The following is a 15,720-nucleotide window of genomic DNA, read 5'->3' as shown; positions in this document are numbered from 1 at the left end:
CGCACACACACACACACACACACACTGACACACACATGACATACGCACGCTCGCACACACGCAAGCACGCACACACGCACGCACACACACACGACACACACATGACACACGCACACACACACATGACGCACGCACACACACGCACACACACACACATGACACACACACACACACACACACACACACACACACACACACACACACACACACACACACACACACACACACACACACACACACAGAGCTCGACAGACATGACAAACGTACCCAACCTCTGCCACTCAGGACTAAAAGTTTGCATACAGACTATAATACATTTACATACACAAACATGTAAACAAGACATGAACAAAACAAAAGAATTATTTAAGACAAAAATAAATCAAAGCCATACTAACATCCACAGCTCCAACTAACACCTAACACCAACTTTAGCACTTTCATAACGTCACAATGCCCATTTCACTCCAATATCAATCTGCAATTGGCTGAATGTCTTCATGTAAAGGGCAACATGCACTGCACGCTGAGTGTGTTTTTGTGTGTTTTGTAAGTCTATCCGGGAGGTATATAGACTTTATAGACTTCTACTCAGTAGGGAGGCTTTCAGCAAATGGTCTTCGCAGAGGCATGATTCAAGTTGATCGATCCTGCCACCTGGTGGACACATTAGGAAAGCTGAAAGGAATTGACCCAGGCGCCTTAATGCAATCTATATCCCAAAGGCACTCTTGCTGCACTCTTTAAATGGTCTTTCCCTCTTTCCTGCCCTTTCATTTCCTACCCCTTCCTTTTCTTTTCCTCTAATATCCTTTCCTTCCTTTCTTTCCCCTCAGGAGACCACCGCTGAGAGAGCTGCCAGCATACAACAACATCATCCGGTGCGAATGAGTGCTCCGTGAGGTACTTAAGCGCAAGCTTAACTGCTGCAACCAAAAAAAAAACAACTTACAATGGAGATGGGGAACATCGATAACTCTTCCACCTCCGCCCACGACAACTCCTCGGACATCCACCCGGTGACGCACAGCCTGTGGGAGGTCATCACCATAGCGACGGTGTCGGCCATCGTCAGCCTGATCACCATCGTGGGCAACGTCCTTGTCATGCTCTCCTTCAAGGTCAACAGTCAGCTGAAGACGGTGAACAATTACTACCTCCTCAGCTTGGCCTTCGCCGACCTCATCATCGGCGTCTTCTCCATGAACCTCTACACGTCCTACATCCTCATGGGCTACTGGTCGCTGGGCAGCCTGGCTTGCGACCTGTGGCTCGCGCTGGACTACGTGGCCAGCAACGCGTCCGTCATGAACTTGCTGGTCATCAGCTTCGACAGGTACTTCTCCATCACCAGGCCGCTGACCTACCGGGCCAAGCGGACGCCCAAGCGGGCGGGGATCATGATCGGCCTGGCCTGGCTGGTGTCCATAGTGCTCTGGGCGCCGCCCATCCTGTGCTGGCAGTACTTTGTGGGCAAGCGGACGGTGCCCGAGCGGCAGTGCCAGATCCAGTTCTTCTCGGAGCCCGTGATCACGTTCGGCACGGCCATCGCGGCGTTCTACATCCCCGTGTCCATCATGACCATCCTCTACTGCCGCATCTACAAGGAAACGGAGAAGCGCACCAAGGACCTGGCAGAGCTGCAGGGCATGAACTCTTCCCTGGACGCCAGTGGCAATGCCAGCGGGAACGGTGGCACAAGCGGTGCTGGCGGTGGTAATGCCAAGCCGCAGAAGACCATCATCAGGTCCTGCTTCAGCTGCAAGCAGCTGAGCAGTAACACCAGGGACCGCAACCAGGCCTCCTGGTCCTCCTCCAGCAGGAGTAACGTGCCCAAATCGGCGGCCGTGTCCAATGACGAGTGGTCCAAGACCGACCAGCCGACAACCTTCAACAGCTACGCGTCCTCTGACGACGAGGACCAGTGCTCTGCATCTCCCGGCGGAATGTTCCGGCCGTCCTATCGGAACGAGGCCTGCCGGGAGAGCAGATGTTCCACGGCGATGGCGGCGCATCCTGGCAACGGTGACCAGCTGAGCAGCTACGACGAGGACAGCTTTTTCCCCTCGCCGCTCAAGTCCAGCAGCTCCCAGAAAACCAAGAAGTGCGTCTCCTACAAGTTCCGACCCATCGCCAAGGAGACCAGCCTCGGCGATGGCAACAATGCCAGCGCCAACGACGACGACAGTCCCCAGCATCACCACCACCACCACCACCACCATCACCATCACCCTCACCCTCACCATCACCCACACCTCCCAAACCAGCCGCACCCGAGCAAGAACGGAGACACCAAGGGCAGAGCAGGAGGCGTCGTCGCTGCCGGCGCAGGAGGAGGCACCACCTCCTCCTTCTCCTCGGCGGAGTCCGTCAACGCTCCCTCCGTCAACTCCAACTCCCCCTCCCCGTCCCCCTCCGCCAAGCCCACGGCCGACGGCGGCACGCTGAAGAGCCAGATCACCAAGAGGAAGCGGATGGTGCTGATCAAGGAGCGCAAGGCGGCGCAGACGCTCAGCGCCATCCTGCTGGCCTTCATCCTCACCTGGACGCCGTACAACATCATGGTGCTCATCTCCACCTTCTGCTCCGACTGCATCCCCCTCTCCCTCTGGCACCTGGGCTACTGGCTGTGCTACGTCAACAGCACGGTGAACCCCATGTGCTACGCCCTGTGCAACAAGACCTTCCAGAAGACCTTCAAGATGCTGCTGCTGTGCCAGTGGAAGCGGAAGCGGGTGGAGGAGAAGCTGTACTGGTACGGCCAGAACCCGGTGGTGGGCGCCAAGCTCACGTGAAGCGAGTGAGAAAAGCACACATGTCCACAAGACACATAAACAGATGCACACACACACTAGTAAGTGGCACACGTCATGCATTGTAAGCCAAGCACACACACACTTGACCTCAAGGCAAGAACACACACATAAATACACGCACACACACACACACACACACTACTGGATGGCCCACAGCCATGAAAGAACCAGGAACAAGCACCTTCAGATGGTGTACAAATGGCACATGCACAATAGAGGGCATACAGAACGTCACGTTTTCCTGCAGAGGAATATTGCGATGTAGGAGATGCCACACATGAGTGTCCAAGAACAAAGAAAAGCAACTTTGTTGTGCACTGGCTGACGCAACTTAGAAATAAGCCTCCCTTCTTGGATGTTGATGTCTGCAGTTGCACATACAGCACAGTGCTGTACATTGCAGAGAAAATGTAACGCACATGCAGTGTCTTCTCCTGTGATGTGATGGAAGGACATTGTGACTCATGGTGTTGGCGTTTTGAAATTACCACTGAGCCTAACAAATGGCAGCTGCTCCCATGCTTCCATTACTGACAGGAAGGAAACGTGGAAATGAACTATAACAGCAACTGGTTAATAAAAACAATCGGAGTGAATACGCATGGAATTGTCAACAAGCCTGTCCACAGGACTTCACAATGTTGATGGTGCTCTTATACACTCTAACAGCAGTACAAAGCACACATGCTAATATCAGAGCTATCAAAATGTACGGTACTATTGTCCAAATGTCCATAGTCTCCTCCCACACGCAGCACTCTAGTCGATGCTAACGTTCAAGGGCTACCTTAGCTTTTGTGTCAGTTGGTATGAGCTAACTACCCGTGCTGAATGCTGTGAAGATCAGTGACGTGCAAAATGGATTCATTAGTAATATTCTAGGGCCACATATTCCAAATGACATTGTTTTACTTGCCCAGGTTATCAGTCAATAGCCTGGCGACGCCATCCTATATTCTCCACCCAAAGATTTTGGCTCCACTCATCGTCTGGCAAAAGCCTCCAAGCTCGGTTAGCTCACTGTTTAGCTAATCAGCAAACAGTTGAGAGTGGTGACGCAGAACTCACCCGCAAAGTCCAATACTGATTGGTTAAGGTAATGCTATTCACACTTTTGTTTTGTTATTTATATGCTTTTGTGGCACTATATCGTAACAGTCATGCTAATGAAGCACAATATGAGTTTTAATTTGAATTGGGAACTACAATGAATTTAAATGGCAGAGTAAGATCCGACAATCTCGCACCCTCCACGGAGACGTATTCCTCTTAGTTTTTGCCAGTCTGTTTGACGGAGTCAACAGTCGGCTTTCGCCCAGGCTAATCATTCAACCACCCAATAGTCTGGTTGACAGGTGAAACCAATTTTTTTGTAATATGTGCCACTGGTATGTAACTAATGAATCTAACTAATGAATTTACCCATCTGGTGAAGATTGTACATGCCCAGCAAGCTCGAAGCCTTTTATTTCACCTGTGCCATTTTTGAGATTTGAGACAAAGACAGAGTGGAGATGTGGAAATTGAGGTGGGTGGGAGAGAGTTGAAAACATGTCTTGATAAAATGTGTGTCAACAGTATTAATTGTGTAATTTTGAGATGCTCAAACAGAAGTGAAATCTGTCAGTTATGTACTGTGAAACCAATGTGAATTTTATAAGCCTGATTTCGCTGGTAAATGTGATTCATTGTATGAAGCTGTTAAAAAGAAGAAGAAAAAAACGCTGAAACATGAATGGTTGCTTGAGCCTCGTTTAGCCTTTGCCAAAAAAAAAAAGATTTAGCACAACATGTCTGATGCTTTTTTATTAATTTATTTTACAAATGAAGCATTCAGATACCATCCTTGATCAAAAACAGTAGATTTTATATTTTGATTGCATCACTACAATGCCCATGTTTTGTGAAGAAAACAGTATTACAATATCAAATGTGTACATCAATTCATAAACAGTACAGTACAAACAGGTATTGTTTCCAAATCAGTACAGAAAAAAGGGCCCTGTCATGATTGCTTGTTTTGATTGGATGTTCTTTGTTGCTAATATTGACAGTATTATGCCTATGGACCATTGCATACATGCACAAACCATGGCTATCGTATCTGTGAGATTTAGTTGTCACTACAGTATGTGTGTGTGTGAAAAGCATTCAGTTTATCCATTCAGGAGCGGATCTGCTGACTATTTCCATATGTTGGGTAGAATTAGTGTGTATCGTCCCTCTTTATTTAGTGTTCAATGTATATTTCTGTGCATTTTAATTTTTTTTATAAAAACATAAATCTGTATATTGCAACTACCACGTGTCCAGTGTGTAAATAATCTAGTGCAGCCCCCCCACACACACATATATATATATAATTTATTTTTACTTGTTTGTTTTCCCCTACTCCTTAAAGCTTGCCTAATGAAGGATCTCATCAACATGATGTGTGAGGAGTCAACCCAAACTAATTAACCCTGATAATGATTTGTGTGTGTGTGTGTGTGTGTGTGTGTGTGTGTGTGTGTGTGTGTGTGTGTGTGTGTGTGTGTGTGTGTGTGTGTGTGTGTGTGTGTGTGTGTGTGTGTGTGTGTGTGTGTGTGTGTGTGTGTGTGTGAGGAGCTTTTAGATGGGCCATCAGTGTTCATTCCCTCTCCACACTATTGATCAAGCCAAGTTCAGAGCCCCTACACACACTCACCCACTCAAAGACACACACACACACACACACACACACACACACACACACACACACACACACACACACACACACACACACACACACACACACACACACACACACACACACACACACACACACACACACACACACACACACACCACTAACCCTGTCCTGCTCCCGCTCTTTAAACCTAATTGAATCACGCACGTGTGTCTGATCTCATCTCATCTCATCTCTCATTCCTATCTTGTCTGGGTCCCCATCCAGGGGTAAGTAGGTAGTAAGACTGGTAATTACCAAATTATCATGGTGGTCATATTGCTTTGACCATCTCAAACTCAATGTGGGCATAGGGTAAACCCTATCAAAATTTATCTGATTACTACAGCTGGTAAAAAAGTCAGGTTTACATTTGGTGAATATCTTGGCACCATTAGCACACACACACACACACACACACACACACACACACACACACACACACACACACACACACACACACACACACACACACACACACACACACACACACACACACAAGCGCACACACACACACACACACACACACACACACACACACACACACACACACACACACACACACACACACACACACTCTCTCACACACACACACACACACACAGTGACAGAATGTCAGGTTTTTTTTTTTAGACTTCCCACCAAGTTTGACTATGGAGTGATGGCAAGATGAACACCAAGTGAATTCTAGGTCCATGTGACAAAGGAAGAGAAGAAAAGAGAAGAAAAGAGAAGGGAACAGACCCCGATTCAACAGTGTTTCTCTCTTCTCTTCTCTCCTCTCCTCTCCTCTTTTCTTCTCTTCTCTTCTCTTCTCTTCTCTTCTCTTCTCTTCTCTTCTCTTCTCTTCTCTTCTCTTCTCTTCTCTTCTCTTCTCTTCTCTTCTCCTCTCTTCTCTTCTCTTCTCTTCGCACTCTAATCTAATCTGCACTTCTCTGCTCCTATCTTCTTGCCCTGTCTCACCTGGGGCCGGATTCACAAAGAATCTTAAGAACAAAATAGCATACCATACCATACTATACCTTACCTCACCTCACCATACCATACCATACCTTTCCATACCTTACCTTACCTGCCCTACCTGCTCACCTAGTGCTAAATAGGGAAAATCTTAGGAAGAAAGTTAAGAAACAACTTAAGAAGCCTGTTTGTGAATATGGAATCTTCTTAACTTTTGACTTAAGACAAGGTAAGGTAAGGTAAGGTAAGGTAAGGTAATTTAAGTAAGGTATGGTATGGTATGGTATGGTATGGTATGGTATGGTATGGTATGGTATGGCAAGGTTTGTTAAGGTTCGTTAAGGTAAGGTAAGGTAAGGTAAGGTAAGGTAAGGTAAGTTAAGGTAATGCCATCACAGCTCGTTCTTGCTGCAGTCCCCCTTGACCTTCAGCACTTTGATGAGGTCGGTGGGCCGCACCATCATCCATGCGTACTTGCACAGGTGCTCTTTGTTGCAGTCCTTCTGCCAGTAGATGACGTTGCGTCTGACACAAAAGTTAAGAAGATTCCATATTCACAAACAGGCTTCTTAAGTTGTTTCTTAACTTTCTTCCAAAGATTTTCCCTATTTAGCACTAGGTGAGCAGGTAGGGCAGGTAAGCTAAGGTATGGTAAGGTAAGGAAAGATAAAGTAAGGTAAGGTGAGTTAAGGTGAGGTAAGGTATGGTAAGGTATGGTATGGTATGGTATGGTATGGTATGGCAAGGTTCGTTAAGGTAAGGTAAGGTAAGGTTCGTTAAGGTAAGGTAAGGTAAGTTAAGGTAATGCCATCACAGCTCGTCCTTGCTGCAGTCCCCCTTGACCTTCAGCACCTTGATGAGGTCGGAGGGCCGCACCATCATCCATGCGTACTTGCATAGGTGCTCTTTGTTGCAGTCCTTCTGCCAGTAGATGACGTTGCGCCGGTTCAGGTTGGCGCCGGCGCACGCGTCGTACCACCAGCCGCCGCCCGCCACCCCCTGGAACTCCAGCCGCGCGCAGTTCTGGAAGTAGTTGTCGTTGTCCCGGTCCTTGGTGGTGAACTTCTGGTTGTCGTGGAGGTAGCTCTCCGTGTCCTGGGTCAGCGCGTCGCCGGCCGAGCCCTGGTACAGGCCCAGCCGGAGCCGGTACTGGGAGCCCTCGCCCTCCACCAGAACCGGGTCGTACTCGCCGTACTTGGTCACAGCGTCCTTGCGAGGGAAGGGAAGGAAAGGAAGGATACAAGGATGTTTATGTGTCACATGCATAGAAATATTGTGAAGTGATTGTGACTCATTATACACACTATTCTGCCAGTGGAAAGCAGGAAATTTAAACTTTGTCAATTTCTACTGTGCATAGGTGTGTGTGTGTGTGTGTGTGTGTGTGTGTGTGTGTGTGTGTGTGTGTGTGTGTGTGTGTGTGTGTGTGTGTGTGTGTGTGTGTGTGACTGTGTCTGTGTGAGTGTGAGTGTGAGTGTGGGTGTGTGTGCGCATGCCTGTGTGCGTACGGGCATGCGTGTGTGTGCGATGGCGTGTGTGTGCGAGTGCACACGTGCGTGTGTGGGCATGCGTGCATGTACGTACTGTATGTACGTACGCTCCTTGTAAGTCGCTTTGAACAAAGGCGTCTGCTAAATACTAATGTAATGTAATGTAATGTAATGTACTGTATAGGTGCACGTGTGATTTGCTTACCTTGTCCACCAGCTTGACGCCCAGCTTGTAGCGGACTGGTCCGGAGGTGAGCAGGTGCAGGTACTGGTTCCCCAGCCAATGGTTGCCGCTGAGGGACCCGAAGCCCAGCTTGTAGGCCTCCCAGGTGCGGTCGAAGTCCACGCTGCTGTTGACGGTGATGTGCTGCACCACGGTCCAGCCGCCCTCCTGCATGGCGCACCACGCCGCGATACGGGGGCCGCCGCCGGCACCGGCACCGCCAGGCTGGATGAGGTAGATGCCGTCAGGGGCCTGTCCACTGGAGCTCTGCCACACTTCGTAGCAGTCCCTGGGCAACACTGACATAAAACAAACAAACCAAAAATAAATCAACAAACAAGCAAACAAACAATCTTCACTTGAAGGACAACACCGGAGCAGCACAGATGTAATTCTTTGTGTTTTTATTCAAGTGCACAACGCTGCTCCGGTGTTGTCCTTCAAGTGAAGATTTCCTGCCTCTCTCCCGTCGATGCACCAGATGATAAAGCAGAAGAGCTAGGAACTACCCTTTTGTTTGAAGCAAACAAATAAGTTAATATATACGGCAGAAGATGCTGGCGCTCTCCTATATCTTGTAGCAGTCCCTGGGCAACACTGGGACAAAACAAACAAACAATCAAGTTCAAGAAACATTTTATATTAAAGGGGAACTTCTGTCAATTTCAATATGCTGTTGTATTGCTCATGCTACCCTTGACTTGTCGGTACCCGGTAATGTTGCATTTTTCGGCTCTGCCCTGTACAAGATCTGAGCTATTCTAATGGGGGCAGACTTTGTTTACATTTAAAACCTTCTTAAAGAGGCACTAGGTAGGATGATGTCATTTGCGCTGTGCCCGTGGCATGCCTGTCTCAAAATCTACACCGCAATGATAAAATGCTGTTCAAATTGGCCTTCACTCGCTGTGAGGCTGTTTTTCATCCCGGAATGCCAGCAGTTGATACAAATATGAATACGGTATGTAAAGCGATGTTTTCCAATGATAAGTGTTTCCCACGACACTCCCTCGGACCGCGCTGCCAAAAGTTGCATGTGGGGTTTTCTGACAGCGGACCGTGGAAGTGATCACGAGAGCCATCATTCACTTACTTAAGACTCTAATAAGCGTCGGCTGACTCGGGACCATGATTAATAAAACGTTCTACCTGGAGCCCCTTTAACATAGGCCTACTCCAAATATTATATCGGTGTTGTATCGCTGTTTGCTCATTGTCTGTTGATGTTGCATAACCTTTTGTATGTTATTGGGAATAAATCAAGGTGCTTTTAAAAAATATATAAACAAACTCTGCCCCCATTACAATGGCCATGATCTCGGAAAAGGCTGAAGAAAAAAAATCTCAGGTACTGACTAGTCCAGGGTAGTCTGAGCATTAAATCTGCATGTTGAAATTGACAGAAGTTATCCTTTAAAGGGCCTACATAAGGGGGTTACATGACACCATTATGGAGACCCTTCAAATACAGTGTCACCCCGGTTTACATGGTACATGGTGATGGCTGCCAGAGCTCTACCACACCTTGTGGCAATCTCTGGGGAACAAAGTGAGCAAACAAATTGAAAGGGTTTTTTTTTATGGGACATAGCCACAGCAAGGTGGGTGATTACTAGTGGTGTCAACAATGATCGATTTGGCGATACAATCCAAGGCGGGGCATGGACGATCCAGAATCGATCCGGCAATTTCCAGAATCAATCCGGCAATTTTTTAAAGTTTCAATTACTTGCATGTATATTTCGGGAGCAAATGAAAGTTAAATTAAATAAAAGCACTTCAAAACATTGCAAGACTGACACAGACTGATACAGAAAACAGCCAATAAATTGTTGCTCAGTATCTGACTACTTGTTGCCTCATCATGACTGATTAAACATTTGTTTTGCTTTCAGTAGAAATGTAATGCATTGCAATGCATTGTAGAATTGAATCGGATCGGATCGGATCGCATAGAATCGAATCGAATCGAATCAATACCTCCCGAATCGTGATTGAATCGGATCGTGAGGGCAGTGCCAATCCACAACACTAGTGATTACCGTACATGGCACCTCGTAGCAGTCCCCAGGTAGCACTGAGACAAAGCCTCGACAAATGTTTCAGGAATCAGCAATGTAATTTAATCAGTACTGATCAGCAGGGGACAAAAAAGAAAGGCGACGCAAATTGACAGCATTTATCATTGTGGCAGCACTCAACATAAAATCCCACAGCACATCTGACATTTCCCATAGCACATTCACAATTGACAATAAATTAAAAGCCTTTCTTATTTAACTAACAACTAAAATGTTGGACCTCTCTCACATCTCATAACAACCTTGTCTTTCGGGTGAACTGGGATAAGGCATCAACAAATCAGTAATGTAATGATACGCAGAGGAGAAAAAATAAAAGGAAAGAATGCACACCACACACTCACAGCTGACACTGGGAAGCCGTGTTGCCATATGAACACACACATAGAGAGAGAGAGAGAGAGAGAGAGAGAGAGAGAGAGAGAGAGAGAGAGAGAGAGAGAGAGAGAGAGAGAGAGATAAACACCTGAAAAAACTTTTTTCAGTGACACACTGCACCACTGAGTTCACCATGAACGACCCAGTGACCTTGCCCTGCTCACAACCTCTGCCACAACAACAAGGTCATAAACTACGAGACAGATGAATTGCGTCAACGTGTGAATGACTAATTACTATACATGCCACGTTGTCGCTCCGCTAGCTAACATGCTTGTGCTTACCCTCCAGCGTGGCTGCAGGGGAGGTCTCCGCGTGTCACTGTTGTAATTGATCCTTATCATCCACCCAGTGGTGTGAGATGAGAGGGTGTGTGTGTGCGTGTGTGCATGTGCATGTGGGTGTGTGTATGTGCGTATATGTGTGTTTGTGTGTGTGTGTGTGTGTGTGTGTGTGTGTGTGTGTGTGTGTGTGTGTGTGTGTGTTTCTGTGTGTTTCTGTGTGTTTCTGTGTGTGTGAGAGAGAGATTACCATCACACATATAGATTGAAGATGATTCTTTGTGTGTGTGTGTGCGTGCGCGAGCGCGTGCATGCGTGTGTGTGTGTGTATGTGTGTGTGTGTGTGTGTGTGTGTGTGTGTGTGTGTGTGTGTGTGTGTGTGTGTGTGTGTGTGTGTCTGACTGTATGTCTGTCTGTATCTGTGTCTGTGTCTGGGTATGTGAGTGGGTGGGTGGGTCAACAGCCTCTCCAATATGTATAACACGTATTGTAGACACTGTGTGTCAGCTTAGGACGCCCCCATTGTGAAGCTTGGACTGCAGTACTGTAGTAGCAGTACAGTATTGTTGACACAGACAAAGCAAAATGTAGAAGGTGTAACATAGACAGCCAGTGACAGCAATGACGAAGTCCATATTTCAATAAAAATCAATCACTTTTCGATAAAAGCGTCAAATTTGGCATGAAGGTTCTTATAGGGGGTCCGATCAGATTTAGAATCGGAGGCGCGTTAGATCGGGGTCCTGGAGGCTGTGACTCTGGAAAGAAATAGTTCTACTAAATAACATCCGCATGCTATTAAGTGCATTTATTTTAATGACTCGTCATTTGGGGAGCTGGTGCTAAAACGAGGTGCTAAAACGATAGGAAACATTAGTGAGTTGTTTTGTTTGTTTGTGCAACGCATTACTTCTGAGTTCATTTTGTGAGAATGTGCGGAGAGACACTTGGATGAATATGTGCAATACAAGTCATTTTTATTTCACCTCAACAGAGCACTGGTAAACAAAGGCCTTGCGTCCTATATACTTCCCACCTCAGGATATGAACATTATTTACAATCATCATTACAAAAGTTATGTACACATATCAGTTTTTGCTGTAACAATGGCAACCCGAACGACGGCGTTGCTAGATCTTCCCACTCTGGAAGGAACCCATTCTCCAAAATTATTGTTTGGGTCTACCCAGAACGCCGGCGTCATATAGCCCGGACAGGCGAACGATAAGCAAAATGATCAGTTACAGACAAAAACATTCCCGTATAGTCTACCCCTTAATACAATGTGTCGAAAACATTGTATTTGTACATAAACAGGTGTGGCATAGCCATCTGGGACGTTTTTTTAATAACGACCGGTATCATCGAATGTGGAGTAGAGTGAAGCGAGAGATGCAGACAGTTGCGCATATCTAGGGAAAGATGTACTGCAATGATATTCATGCGTTCTCACCGAATGTAAAAGAAATGTTTCTCAGTGTGGTACAGCAGTAGATTATTCTGCAATGAAACTCATATACCACTGGGGGTACAAACTCATGTATCTCAGAGATACAAACACAGACTGTACACAGACACGCACACACTCATGCAGACACGCACGCACTCATGCAGACACACGCACACATATTCCCTACCATTCTGGGAAGCATTCAAAATGGCCTTGCAAACATGCGTGTGAATGCACACACACGCACACGCACACGCATACACACGCACACACGCACGCACACACACACACACACACACACACACACACACACACACACACACACACACACACACACACTCTCTCTCTCTCTCTCTCTCTCTCTCTCTCTCTCTCTCTCTCACACACACACACACACACCCAGCCTCTGGTGTCTCCCTTACCTTTCTGGCCCAGGTTATGGATGGCCTTGTGGTCCTCTGAGGAGAGCATGTGGAGGTTGTCAGCAGTGACGCCGGGTGTCTCCGCAGCAGCGGAGGAGGCGGAGGCGGAGGCGGAGGCGGAGGCGGCAGCCTTGCCGGCACACAGCACCCCAGAGAGGCTACAGAGAAGCAGCAACTGTGGCGTCATGGCCCCCTGACGCTGCATCAACGCTCTGGATGAACCCTGGAGAACCATACGCAGCAGATCACATAGTTACGAACATGAAAAACACTGGCACACATAGACCTGACGCTGCATCAATGCCATGGATGAACCCTGGAGACACATACGCAGGCAGCAGATCCAGAGGCGATTCTAGGGTCAGGTGGAGCCCCAAGCGAAAATGCAAAAAATGACCATTTGAACCAAAATCACCACTACTGTAGTATAGTATGGGCTGTTATTCACTATCTAGGGGCTTGGGGGCCCCAAGCGGCTGCCTGCCTTGCTTGGTGACAAGATGCGCCTCTGAGCAGATCACATAGTTACGAACATGAAAAACACTGGCACACATAGACCTGACGCTGCATCAATGCCATGGATGAACCCTGGAGACACATACGCAGGCAGCAGATCACATAGTTACAACAAAACACTGGGCGGCTCACACATATCTCGTGAAGTGAAGAGTTTTTATGTGCTTTTGTGCTTCAGTGTGTGTTTCCTGTCATGTAGTCATGATAAAAGACACCAGCAGAACATGAAGGCACACATCACAATATATTGCTGTAATAACACAGCATACGCACAACATAATAATTTAACAGCACAGCATGAGCACAATGCCAACACATAAAAGTAAAATGACTCCATCCAGTAATAAGTAGTAACTTCACAACCAAAGCGCATAATGACATGGAACGAAATACTAAACGATAAAAAAGCAGAGGGGAAAAAAACAAAAACAAAGCAGAAGCACAACATCTCTTATGAAGTATGGATGGCATGGCATGGAGAATGACATACCATGTTGCCTACAAACACAACACAAGCACAACATAACACAGGACAGTACAAGACAGGCCCACCATAGCACAACAGAGACAAAGCACAAGACACAGAAACTAAATTAACCGAGGACACACAGACACAGACACAGACACAGACACAGACACAGCAGGGCTTGACACTGGCACCAGCCAACCGGCCAAATGCTGGTAAAACTTGGCTGTGGCTAGTAATAATTTTAGTGTCACTAGCCAATTTGGCTGGCAGCTTATTCCTTGGTATTACATACGCATCATAGCCTATATTCTATTGTTTGCCCCTTCTGTAGGCTATCAATTGTTTGTATTTAAGTTTGCTTGACATACTTCCATGTAGAAAGTTATACACTAATCTTGCTTTAGCACCTCATCTTCCGAGGTTAGACGTACGCTATCATGATAAAGAACAGAAAAACGATATAAAATCGGTGGCTAGTGGAATAGGGCCTACCTGAATGTCTAGTGACTCGGGAAAACCACTAGCCACAGTGGCAGGTGGGTGAAAAAGTTAATATCAAGCCCTGACACACAGACACAGACTACTACTACTACTACTACTAATACTACTAATACTTCTTCTACTCCTATTTAAGCAAAGTATATCATGCCTCTGCTCTGACAAGCAAGGTGTGGGTTCATAAGAGGCCTGTAAAAATTGATTGTGAAAAACTACATTTGCATTTCCTCCCTGTAATACTAAATCATGCAAAGCATCAATACTAAAAACATGCAAAGCAAAATGTCTAAAAGTGAAAGTGGTAGGCTTGTCAGTAGTCGTTATAAAGAAAGGCTGACGAGTAACAACAGTGAAAAAACAATGGATAGAACACTAAGCTTCACTGTGTGTCTCATGTAACAACATAAAACATTATTCAACATTTTCGATACATTGTATTGCATAATGTAGACACATTCTAACAGGAACTGTAAAAATAAGTGTAATCAGTAGAACAATCCATTACTCTCTGTGGACAGCACTGCTGCACTGCCATTGATTGTTGATTGATTACTAATCCAATTGTGATTACAATCGACAAAAGATTTATTCCATCACAGGCTGTTAGTAAAAAACTGTATTGCAAAACCCCCCAAAACGTACCTTTTCTTTGCACTTGGTGATCAATGCTCTTCTCTGTTAGCTCTACCCAGCCACTGCCAGTGAACACCAAATAGTTGCCACGTCCAAGCAAAAGGAACAAGTGACTGTGTCTGCCCCAAAACAAGAGACCACCAGCCCAATAGGTGTATGTGTGTGCATGTGTGTTTGAGAGAGAGAATGTGTGTTTTTGTGTGTGTGTGTACGTGGGAGGTGTCATCATTCAGCTCGTCAGTGTGTCAGTCAGTGAGGTGCATATCAGCGCTGGACTTCAGCCCCGGCTTCACGTCACGCCGGGCCACACCAAGGGTTAAAGCCTGCTATCTGTGTCACCCGACTTACCTCATACTACTTAGCTGGCTAAGGCCCAACCTAGACCCTGCCGGCCCTATTATGTTTGATTTTATTGGCCGCATGTATCTTTGCTCTCTCTAGCTCTTTTTTCTCCTCTCACTTCATTCCCACACCTCTCTTTCTGTGGCAAAGTTGACAATACACTTGCAGTGTTGCAATTGTATTGTTTATTGTACATGGATGAATGTGTGACTAGTAGAGCCTAAAAATTGTTTGTGTGTGTGTGTGTTTGGGTTAGGGTGTCTGACACTCCAAAAAGAATTCATTTTTATTTTGTTTTGTATACTACGCTCTGACAGTATAATCAGTTGAATGAACTTCAGACAAGCTCAGACATGTGACATTGACCCATTGACCTATTGATGAAAGTCTGTCCAAGTTATTGCAACCCGACACACACAGACACATACTGACATTAAATGAATTTGAAATATC

General features: G+C 46.3%; 2 protein-coding genes and 1 long non-coding RNA gene across 3 annotated transcripts; 1 reads left to right on the top strand and 2 right to left on the bottom strand.

The window, feature by feature from the left end:
- The first annotated feature begins 953 nt into the window (after positions 1 to 953).
- Positions 954 to 2,795, top strand: chrm5a (cholinergic receptor, muscarinic 5a). The gene is made up of 3 exons (XM_063224050.1): positions 954 to 1,679; positions 1,728 to 2,154; positions 2,269 to 2,795. The coding sequence occupies exons 1-3, from the start codon at positions 954 to 956 to the stop codon at positions 2,793 to 2,795; spliced, it is 1,680 nt and encodes a 559-aa protein (XP_063080120.1).
- Positions 2,796 to 4,609: 1,814 nt separating this feature from the next.
- LOC134470020 (uncharacterized) lies at positions 4,610 to 7,042 on the bottom strand. The gene is made up of 2 exons (XR_010039116.1): positions 6,586 to 7,042; positions 4,610 to 6,550 (listed from the first exon to the last, which is right to left on the bottom strand). It is a non-coding gene; the product is annotated as an uncharacterized LOC134470020 (long non-coding RNA).
- Positions 7,043 to 7,266: 224 nt separating this feature from the next.
- On the bottom strand, positions 7,267 to 15,054 carry zgc:194887 (uncharacterized protein LOC571819 homolog). The gene is made up of 4 exons (XM_063224048.1): positions 14,935 to 15,054; positions 12,810 to 13,032; positions 8,179 to 8,495; positions 7,267 to 7,692 (listed from the first exon to the last, which is right to left on the bottom strand). Exons 2-4 carry the CDS (start codon positions 13,012 to 13,014, stop codon positions 7,294 to 7,296), a joined length of 921 nt encoding a protein of 306 aa, XP_063080118.1. The 5' UTR covers positions 13,015 to 13,032; positions 14,935 to 15,054; the 3' UTR covers positions 7,267 to 7,293.
- Positions 15,055 to 15,720: the final 666 nt, after the last annotated feature.

Source organism: Engraulis encrasicolus, chromosome 19 (genome assembly GCF_034702125.1).
Source record: "Engraulis encrasicolus isolate BLACKSEA-1 chromosome 19, IST_EnEncr_1.0, whole genome shotgun sequence".
Classification (NCBI taxonomy): Eukaryota; Metazoa; Chordata; class Actinopteri; order Clupeiformes; family Engraulidae; genus Engraulis; species Engraulis encrasicolus.
This window is presented reverse-complemented; position numbering and strand designations above follow the sequence as displayed.

Coding starts and splice junctions, on each gene's coding strand:
- chrm5a (XM_063224050.1), top strand. CDS start 954: ATGGAGATGGGGAACATCGATAACTCTTCCACCTCCGCCCACGACAAC. Junction 1,680..1,727: donor CCCTGGACGCCAGTGGCAAT/GCCAGCGGGAAC, acceptor GGTAATGCCAAG/CCGCAGAAGACCATCATCAG. Junction 2,155..2,268: donor CAAGGAGACCAGCCTCGGCG/ATGGCAACAATG, acceptor TCCCAAACCAGC/CGCACCCGAGCAAGAACGGA.
- zgc:194887 (XM_063224048.1), bottom strand. CDS start 13,014: ATGCAGCGTCAGGGGGCCATGACGCCACAGTTGCTGCTTCTCTGTAGC. Junction 8,496..12,809: donor CCATAACCTGGGCCAGAAAG/GTAAGGGAGACA, acceptor GTTTTATGTCAG/TGTTGCCCAGGGACTGCTAC. Junction 7,693..8,178: donor GCGTCAAGCTGGTGGACAAG/GTAAGCAAATCA, acceptor TTCCCTCGCAAG/GACGCTGTGACCAAGTACGG.